This window comes from Cataglyphis hispanica, chromosome 15 (genome assembly GCF_021464435.1).
Source record: "Cataglyphis hispanica isolate Lineage 1 chromosome 15, ULB_Chis1_1.0, whole genome shotgun sequence".
In the NCBI taxonomy this organism is placed as follows: Eukaryota; Metazoa; Arthropoda; class Insecta; order Hymenoptera; family Formicidae; genus Cataglyphis; species Cataglyphis hispanica.
Genome location: NC_065968.1, coordinates 4336242 through 4347592, shown reverse-complemented (window position 1 = coordinate 4347592; position 11351 = coordinate 4336242). Strand labels below are relative to the sequence as shown.

Here is an 11351-nt window from a genome sequence, read left to right as displayed (position 1 = left end):
TTAATAATCTTTTTTTTTAATGCAAATTTCATCATAAACAATAATGAATTAAAATATTCATAAACGCTGATTATTATTGTTTCAATATTAATCACACAGTTTATTGTTTCGATAATATTATGAATATTTATAGATTTACAAATGTCTATTCAGAATATTAAGATTATGAAAAATACTTTTGAGAAATATTGATTGTTCTTCATTATCTTTTGCTCGTCAAATGATAAATGATAATAAATAACACTAAAGATATAACTGTACAAATGTACATTACAAAAGAATAATTTAGTATACGTCAATCTAAAATATAGTAGGTCGCATAAAAATACGTCTAAAATAGATGACATGAATTGTGACACTCAACTGACTATCCCGACTATCATCGAACCACAAGTGTTGTCGAACAAAGGTAGGTTATATAGAGTGATATAATGTACTTGCAAATATATCCGCGCGTCTCCACCCATCGAGCAACGGATGTGATATCGACGCGCGGCTTCACTATCAAGTCCCGCGACCTTGAACGAGGGGCGCAATTCTCATCATGGCAAAATGGCATCGCGGTGAGTATGCGCGAGCGCAGCTCACATCGGGTGGATCCCTTATATCGTAACCCTAGTCGTACATTTCTCCTCCGCCCTTTCCTTACCAATCCTTTCTTAAATATACGCGATACGATAAGCTTCAGTCATCGATAAGTCAGCCTATCGGTCATCGATTCATTTATGACATATATATCGCTTCGTAGCATTCATCTAATTTTATAAATAATAAAATAATTTTTAATTATAAATAATAAATTGTGGCTATTTTTTCTCAGCTTAAAATTTTTGTTTGGATGAATGGAAGAAGAAAGGAAGAAAGGAATGAAGGAAATAGCACAAGGAAAGAAAGTCGTGGAAAGGAGAGACAGCGTGGAAGTGCGCGTGCGCTCGCACCGCACGTGTGAGAGGGTGCGTGGGTGTGCGCGTTGCTGGGGGAATCGACTGGGGCGGATGCGGCGAGTGGTGGAGTGAAAAGATGACAGGAGGAAGGGTGGAAGAAGTGCGCGCGCGGAAGGGAGAGAGAGAGAGACAGAGACAGACAGAAGCGGACAGATACGATCGAGCGCGAAGATTTAGTCAACAACGCGCGACCACCTGTAGTTGTAGCCTTCCAGCCACCCCTGAGAGAACGACCCTTTTCCGCGTCGCGCATTCCGTCCCGCCGCGATACGATTAGCGAGCCGACATCGTCAGCTGTTCGAACTCCAGTTGGCATCCGGGGTCGCGCGAAGCGGACAAGACCGAGAGGGTCATCGACGACGATAAAAATACGGAAACGTAACGCGGGAGAACGGCTACAGCATCAGAGCTCTCTCTCCGTCCGGGGGTGCTGCGGCGTTGGCGGCGACGACGGCGACGCTGGCGGAGGAAGGAGGCCATCCCAGGATACCGTCCCGATCCCGGAACTTTTCGTAGCAAGAGAATTGTCTGAGTTACCACTAAAATGAAGACATCCTCGTTCTCCCTTCGCGTGATGCGCCGGGTGAGTAGAGATTCTATTGTCATATCTGTATTTTCAGCCGTCAATGGCTGACCGCCGTTACCGCCGTCATCACCGCCGCCGCCTTGCCGAAAGACCAATTTCGAGAAGCGTCGGTAGAACTCGCTCGATTGAAAATCGTTTTATTTTAAAAATGCGGGGAATTAGGGATTCAGCTTTTTAAAAAGCAGCCAATTATTACATAAATGAGGAAGTAAGTTATATATATTATATATATATATATATATATATATATATATATATATATATATATATTATGGAACTATTATATGAGTCTAAATTTCGATAGAATAGCAATGTTAAATTTTTCTCTATATTTTAGTCATGATAATTTGATGATAGAAACACGGTACAAAATAAATTTAACAACTTAAAGTATAAAATATTAAACAGTTATAATATATTTGTATTTATTCGCTATTCATCCCTTCTCGATTTTTGTTCAACATAGTCAAGAAATTTTTGAATAACGTCATAAATGCGAATACTGTATTTTCTAGATCTAATACGTAATCTTTGCAGGGAATAGTTATTCTACGGAATTTCATTTTAATCAACGGCTTAATTGAACGAGCGCGGGTCGAGATCGATGCGACGTATCGTACATTAATATTTATAAATTTCCTTTCGCCTACTAGTGGCGTCTATCGCAAAATTCAAGCTCTATTGTGGATGTCCTCAAATAAAGATCAAAGTTAACGGCGCAATTTTACGAAAAATTGAATCCACAGAAGAAAGTGTATTTTTTTTTTAAATAAATTTCTGTATTGAACAATCGATAGTGAACAACCGAATGAAATTGAGATGTTGCCTTTTCTCGTGAAAGATACATTCGGATACACTCGATCGCTATCAGAATCGACGATCGTGTCATTCGATCATCGTTGAAAAGTTCTCGAATTTCGATTGCCGAGCGGACACGTTTTTAAAAGGATTTCCGTTTATACAACGCTTGAAACAGTGTCTTTTACCTCGCAAGAAGTAGGATGTGTCCGTTGTTAAGGGGCGAGAAAAATGTGACGGGCGAGACCAAGCGAAACTGTATTAAACCGACAACACGAGCGAGCTCGATTTTCTATCGCGCGGGGTCGATTCGCAGATCTTTCGCATTAATCCTCTTTGGATTTCGTCAAGAGCGATAAAATCATGAGCGATTGGATTAGCAATCCAGTTAAAATAAACTCAGTATTAAGAAGGGCCAATAAGTATCATTTAAAATAAAAAAAAAAAGGAAAGACGTATTTAAAAGTTTGAGATTTTGAATTTCCTAAAGAGATATTATTGTGAAACATATGCAAGTATTCAATTTATTTTTTATTCTAATTTTAATATGATAGATACCCTGATTAATTTATGATCGATTTTTTTTTCTCTTATAATCTGGCACAATTAGTTATTATTCGAAAATTATTAAGTACAATTTTTTTCACATCAAAAAAGTCGATTTTGAACTCGTCAAAGAACTTATCCATCAATAAAATTACTTTTACGCAAACATCACATCTTGGAAAAATGTCAAAAAAGATTGCTATTCAAGAATAAAATTTATAGATGCGTGGAACTTGTAAAATAAAGAATATTGTGTACAATATATATAATATATAATATATACAATATATATATATATAATTTATATATTTTCGGATAAATTTTGTTATCGTGCTGTGCATTCTAATAATAAGAAGAACGAATATATAATCAATAAATTAGCGAACAAACATGCAAAAATGCACGTGCATTTTTGCATGTTTGCAAGCTAATTTATTGATTATACTTACTTTATTGTCATAGAGTTTTTAGTAGTTTAATATTCGCTCTTTGTAACGGTTCATGCAATATTGCATAAGTAAAAATAGATTGCGCGTTTTTAATAAAAATGCAACTAAACAGCTGCTCTCGTGAATCTTGCTTTGAACGAAATTTAAAAATGCTAAACCTCTCTTCACTCGTGTGACTTTCATATCAAAGAATAGTCGATAGTCGACTTTTTCTTTCGTCCACCGGTGGGCGTTTACCAGTCGTCGTGTCACATCGTGGAAAAGCAAGTAGATGTGCGCGAAGGACGCCGAGAAAGGGAGAGAGAATTCTATCTCGATATATATATATATATATATATATATATATATATATATATTTCCTCCCGTTTCCCAGGTACCCGTAGAGCCGATGGAATTCTTGGGTACGTGGCAATCCGGGACATGACCTTCGCGTCGTCTCTAACGATCTCGACAGCTTCGCGCGAAAAGACAGATGTAAATTCTAATACATCTCTCGCCTCAAATTAACATTTAATTACGTGCGAAAGTGTGAATATAAAATCTATTTATCTATCGTACAAATTTATACCGATAACGTTATTTGGCTGTAATTTTAATATTATACTTCGCGAATTATTTCGCTATTTGAAAAACATATTCAATAATGTATTTTTTTTTGAGATATTTTATTTTATATATAACATAGAGAAAAAATATTATCTCTTCCAAAGTATTATCGTATCATCAAGACATTTTAATCTGACAAAAAAATCTTTTTTCAAATGTAAAATATAAAATATGTGTCAGGAGATGTTTCAAATTATATTTTTTTTTTTATTTCCCTTCTCTTTATTTTTAATTAATAAAATATTTCAAAATAATTAATAATAATAAATGATTGCATTATTATTAAACGTATATATTATAGCAAATGTATTATTTATAGCATGCTACAATAAAAATCTTGGCAACCTTTAAATGGAAAAGGTTACAAAAGGGCGACACTGACACATTTGTTAAGCTGCAAGGTTGGCTCTCGTGTTCAGCCAAGTTTCGATGTTAATTTATGGCATATGCTAGGGGCTTCCGGTCTGCAGAGTGTGCCGCTATAACGCGATATTGTCGCCGCATAGTGTTAATATCAATAATGGACAGTAATTGTTCGACCCAAGAGAGATATCTACCTCGATGACGCTACATTGTGCCAAGTTAAAGCCGCGAACTCTGTTTCGATCGCGATGACAAATAAGGACATATTGCGTATATCTCTTGCTAAATCGTTAACATAAAAATGATAGGACACTATTACGGATCCAAGGCTAATGTTTAACATAACGCTCTCTTTATCCGTACGCTTTATTATGTACAAACTATAATTATGCATTTCAAAATATATATTTCGATTTTATCTCAGTTTTTAAAAAAACATAATTTCGAATAATATTTTAAATAAATATAAATGAATAAATGTAAATGATCTGTTTCCTTCGTGCATAAATATATTAATAATTATTATTTCTTTATTTATTTTTTTGTATAATCAAAATTTGTATAATCAAAATTTTCTTACATGGCAATTATTAATCAATTATTTCTAAATTCATTTAATTGTACAAATCTAATTTTCTCTACATAACTAAAATAATTGATATTGAATTATGTTTTTTTTTTTTTTTGTGAAAGTTGAATTATTGGCTACGATTTGTCTTGTGATTATGTTACAAACGAGAAATCTTCCCATCCGGAGACTTATTCTCTCATCCTTCATTATTGACAATTGCGATAGTTTCGAATGCCTTCCTTATTCACGGATTACATGCAGAGAGAAAGTATTGGACTGGCCTAAAGGATAACAGCCCACCTGTTGCTAGGCCTACAACAGGCGCGATATAGCAAATGGCTCGCATTTAACGGCTTGCTATCAGATGCTAATAGCCAACATTTTGCGATCGCGTGCATCTTGTCTTAAAAGTATGATTATCATGTTTTAATCGTACAATTTTCAGTTTGTTAGAACAATGAATGCCGTCGACACGATATATTACATAAAATTCACCGTTCGAAAGTAATGAAGTACGCCCCTCTATTTAAAAAAATTAAATTGGAAATTATATTAATAACAAATATGTATTATAATGAGTATTAATATAATGATAAGTGTATAATCAAATAATATAATAATAATCTAAAACATACGCGTTATATTGATCGATCGCTCGATACTCGGAACTGTCTTGAGACGAAACTTCGTTTCTCTTACATTATTCGACCGTATGTAACGTATTTCTTTTTTATTATACAGGCGCATCGCGGACCGACGGGCGTGCAGGTATCTTTAAAGTTAAGAAAAAGCTTGTGGGTCGTTTGTTACAGTATACTTAGGCGACGCCTTAGATTAGATCTTAAGCCTTAGAAAGCCGTCATTCGCCGCTCTTATTAGCACATACTAGATTATAATCTCCGTAAAACGTTAAATCCTCTCGTTATCGAGCAACTAAACTCTGTTCGATTATTCAGAGAATTATCTCGTTAGCGTAATCGTTCGCCGAATCAAATGCGATTCGATTAATCCGCTTATATACGTTCGTTATATCGCATTTGTAAAAAGCGTTCTGTGACTCTGTGACATTTCGCATTTTTTATTGTCTTATTTGTTATGACGAGAACCCGACATAGATCCGCCGTAATGCATCTTATTAGCCTAATGTACCCGCCTATTAAATGCAGCGATACAATTAAAAGACCTCGGATGCACGCGAAACAGTCTATATGTAGTGTAATCGCCTCAATCGCGCTAAGTAAATTATATAGAAAAAAAGTAGGTAGTGCCAGGGTCAACCTTTGAAGTTATGGATCAGTGTTACTCAACTTCCGCAGTATAAAGACGTATTTTTTTCACGCTTTCTTTTTACATTGTAAGATGTTATAAAAAAAATTGCCAATACACACATTGACTCTCTTTTTAGTAATAATAAAATTTGAGAAACACTGAACTGTATATTATAACTGATTACTTAATACTGTAAAGTTAGAATTTTTCTATTCTGTGATTTTTTTATTAAATTCGTAGTTTGTAGTAATCGCGCATAGCATGCACGATATTTTAGGATGCATGAAATTAAAAGAAAAAATATTCGTAAAGATAGTATTTGTTATTAAAAATATTTCAGCATGTTTCATCATTATACCGTGCTCTGTATGATACGTAATATACTTTTTATATTTTAACGTGTATAGTATCTAACTTTTATTTACATCTAAAATTTGTTTTCTCTCTTTCGCATTTTTTGTTTTTTTTTATTGCAAAGATGCAATCCTATTCTATAATTAAATGAGTTCTATCTAATTAATAAATAATATCAAATCTTTGGGCAATTATTATAATTTAGTTAAAAATATTTTTTTCACTTGGATTATCTTTATTAATTGTTTAATTGTAAAGTAATTATTCTTAGAATGCACATATAAATTTTTGAAGTTCAAATAATATGCACGATTTTGTTTATGGCATCGCTTACCAATTATCTGTTTCTATTTGGATTATTTTTTTGAAATTTTTTCTCTTTTCAGCAGTGGTTTTCAAACTGTGCACTTTTTAAAACTTGTTTAAATATTAAAACGTAATTAAAATAATTAAAATACTTAAAACAATTACAACAAATATTATTTTCCAAAAACTTATATATTTTTGTTCTGTATTTAAATTTGTTTATTTGCTCTTTTCATTTTTATTTTATTTATTCATATTATTATTATTTATTATATTATTTATTTTATTTATAAAAGCATGAAAAAAGTATCATACATGCAAAAAAAAATGCAAAAGCGATGCTGGAAATTTAGCAAACACTATTCTGAATTGAACGTTTGACAAATTTACGTTTGAAAAGCACTGACAATTTTAATCGCCTATAAATTATATATCATAATCGACGGTATACTAAAAAAAGCTGTCTCTAATGTCTTTTTCTTTCTTTTGTAGGTAAGTGCATTGCACAGCGCAAAGCTTTCGCAAGCGGTCGGTAAGTCAAAACTTTTTCCTCCTTGAAAGCTTCCTGGATGCTGTGATGTCGTTCTATGAAAAAAGTTCCTTCATGTTACCGCGTCAGTCGGTATAAACGTGAACACGAACGAGAAATCCATCCGAGTCGTGAACGAGTTACCGACGCGCGTATCACCCGGTATATATGTCGGTACTACATTATTGTCGTACTACTCGCGGATGCATATTCAAGACCGCGATTACTTACTGCCTCTCTGTTTATCTATGTCTGTCTGTCTGTCTGTCTGTATATTCGACCGTCTCGATGTTTTTACAATTAAAAATATTTGGTATCTCTCTCGCGCAATCTCTTTATTTCTTATTAAGCATCAACAGGTGGGTATGACAACTTCGCTGTTATGTATATCGGTCCCGACGCGATGCACACGTTATATATTACGTATTTTATTAGGTTAATTACGTATTAGCTTATGAATCAGTAATATGCAAATTTTTTTTTTAAAGCGCGTAAAGAGCGTGCGAATTTCGATTTTCAAACAAAATTGGAGAAAATGTTAATGTATAAGTTTGTTGATCGTCAGGGATTTTTTAATCATAAGATTCAATAGCAATATTTAATTATTAGTTCATTATTAATTACGAAGTAATTCACAATTCTCGCTGTTTTGATTTTAATTAAAGTATTTATCAGACAATTAAGTGAGAATTGGCAACCATTATAACAAATAATAAAATTTTCAAATTTATACTTTTTAACTATATATTTTTATATTAAAAGAGCCTTTGTCTTTAATTAATTATAAAATGAAAATAATCAAAATCTATTATACATACAATTGCGTATATATGAAAAACTTTATACTTTAAAAATACCAAAAAAAAAAAAAATAAATAAATAAAAAAGATGCGAAATAATAACAATTTTAATAATAACGTATAAAATAATAAACATCTTGTAATATTAAAAATACCACATGAAAGACAAAGAGATCTTGAGTCACAATGACATTTATTGAATAATTCAAAATCGTAGCCAATAAATCAACAATTATGCAATCATTGACTCACCAGTCGATGCGTCGTCACTTCCTGCTTTCTCTGGTCACTGTTTCGCTCCGTTTTGCTTCTTGACTTCAGACACTTACACGGCAACACTCGGTTATATATCCATATGGTTCCATACGATTATTATACGATTATTCAATAAAAATTATTCTTAGACACAGCAAGAGTACGAGTCATACAATGTAATTTAAACACATCGTGCGGATTAATAGACGTACTGAGATTCGCCCGTTGTTTAAATTCGGCACTCCCGACACTTATTCACACACGAAATTCACTTTGCGGATAAAAAGACGCGAGAGACAAGACTCAACCATGACCCGCGCACTACTGTGACTGAAAGGTTACGGAATATTTACAAAAGAATTGAGTAGAGAGATAGGTGGGGAAAAGTGGGGGAAGGAATGCGCGTCGCGACGAGAGCGCGTCTCTTACACAAAAAAGTCGGGAACAATAAACATTTACAATATGAACAAAGACAGGAACGGAGCTCGTGCGACGTTTCCGAGATCGCGATCAGTTTTCACGATAATGTATGTAAACGATCATTTAATAAAAATCAATTTTAGACGCAGTGAGAGTACGATGAATTTAAACGCGAAACGTGAAACGCGACGTATTTCACTGACTGCGTTTCCCGCGCGTTACTCGCGCGTTACCATGGTAACGTGGCGCGAAATTATTTTTAATATGGCGCCAAATAATCTCGGCGTTGCTTCTAAATATATCGAAAGTTAATCGCATTTACGGATCAATCGATGCGTCAAAACTATAAGTCGTCTGACGTATCGATATTTCGGACACTCGTTCACGCGAAATTATTTTCGATCGAACAATGAGGGAAACACAGAGCGAGCGCACGGACTTACACTATTGTAATAATTACAAATAATTTAAAAAGAATTTCATAAAAACACGAATATCCCGGTAAAAGTGCGTTTCGAAAGCCGATCGTAGAAAATTACGCGTTATAAATAGCGATAATTCATTAATTTATTCTCGAATCGCAAAATTGAAATTTTTGAGTCCCGCCATTCGCAATGCCACGGCAGATATTCATGGATATCGCTTACGAATATCGAAAGACGCATATCGCGGTTACGCGGATTAATAAATGCATCGAAATAATCGTCCGTTATTCGATTCGGCACTCCCGACACTTATTCACACGCGAAATTCACTTTCGACGAGTAAAAAGACGCGAGAAACACGAAGCGGACGCGACTCCGGCGCGGACTTGTACTCTAATGCCACTGTAACGGATATTTCGAAATATTTAGGAAGAACTTAGGGTAGGTGGCGCGAGGGGAGAAACGCGTCGCGATCACTTTCACACATTACTAGACCGCTAATTCCCTATACACTGAACCGAAAAATTGAAACTGTACCCAAAAAGTATGTATCACATATGAATGAGCATTTACACATGCGTGTCTTAAGGAAATCCCTAGGAAAGAAGAAGATAAAAGATGAATATAATAACTGATTAATATAATAAGTGATGAATATAATAACTAAAGTATTATAACCGATATCTATAAAAAAATGTTTCGGGACTACCGAATCGAATAATGGACGATTATTTCGATGCATTTATTAATCCGTGCAAGCGCGATATGTGTCTTTCGATATTCGTAAGCGATATCCATGATTTATCTGTCGAAGCGATATATTGCGAATGGCGAGATTCAAAAGTTTTAATTTTGCGACTCGAGAGTAAATTAATGACTTATCGCTATTTATAACGCGTAATTGCCGATACGATTGACGACTTTTAATTTTGACGCATCGATTGATCCGTAAACGCGATTAACATCTTTCGATATATTTAGAAGCAGCGCCGAGATTATTTGCCGCCCCGTATATAATTATCTCGCGCCACGTTACCATGGTAACGCGCGAGTAACGGGAAAGGCAGCGAAGTACGTCGCGTTTCACGTTTCGCGTGATATGCGTTTCGCTATAATACTTTAGTTTAAATTCACCGTACTCTCACTGCGTCTAGAAGTGATTTTTGTCGAATGATCGTTTACGTACGTTATCGTGAAAACTGACTGATATCTCGAAAGCGTCGCACGAGCTCTGTTATTGTCTTCGTTTATATCGCAAATGTTTATTGTCCCTGCCTTTTTTGTGTAAGAGACGCGCTCTCGTCGCGTCGCGCATTCCTTCCCCCACTCCGCCTACTTGTCTCTCTACTCGAACCTTTTGTAAATATTCCGTAATCTTCTCAGTTACAGTAGTGTGTGGGTCATGGTTGAGTTTTGTCTCTCGCGTTTTTTTATCCGCAAAGTGAATTTCACGCGTGAATAAGTGTCGGGAATTAAATAACGGGCGAATCTCAGCACATCTATTAATCCGCACGATTTTGCGATTATAACGCGTATTTCAATATTCGTAAACGGCGTGGAATTAATCTACCGGGTTGTCGTATGTGATGGACTTTGAAAACTTTAGTTTTGCGTAAAGTGAGTGTAACATAACGGGCGAATCTCAGCACATCTATTAATCCGCACGATTTTGCGATTATAACGCGTATTTCAATATTCGTAAACGACGTGGAATTAATCTACCGGGTTGTCGTATGTGATGGACTTTGAAAACTTTAGTTTTGCGTAAAGTGAGTGTAACTTGATAAACTATTGATTTGAATGAAGTACATTGCACAATGTTCAAGAATATATACATCCAAAAATGCCGTGTATAATTGTTTGGTGCAAAGAAAAAATTTAGAGCAGAAAGAAACGAACTGATAACCAGATGCAGATAAAAAGCATGCAACTGCGACACATCAATTTTGGTGAGTAAAATTGATTATCATACATTAACAAATGTTGATTCGCAATTTATGAAAATGATTATAATAAGTCATGTTGGACGATTATTTTAGTCTTAATTATTTCTGTTATTTATTAATCAATTACAATTACTGATCATTTGATAATTATAATCGTTGACTATATTATCTCTATTGCTTAGCA

At 34.5% G+C, this 11351-nt stretch overlaps 1 protein-coding gene across 1 annotated transcript in view; it reads left to right on the top strand.

Annotated features, from left to right (window-relative positions):
• The first annotated feature begins 1106 nt into the window (after positions 1-1106).
• The window catches only part of LOC126854893 (neo-calmodulin-like), a 49543-nt gene continuing 39298 nt past the window's right edge, over positions 1107-11351 (top strand). The window contains exon 1 of the mRNA XM_050602053.1: positions 1107-1527. Within this exon, the coding sequence (XP_050458010.1) occupies positions 1489-1527 (39 nt within the window). The 5' untranslated portion in view covers positions 1107-1488. The remainder of the gene's footprint in view (positions 1528-11351) is intronic.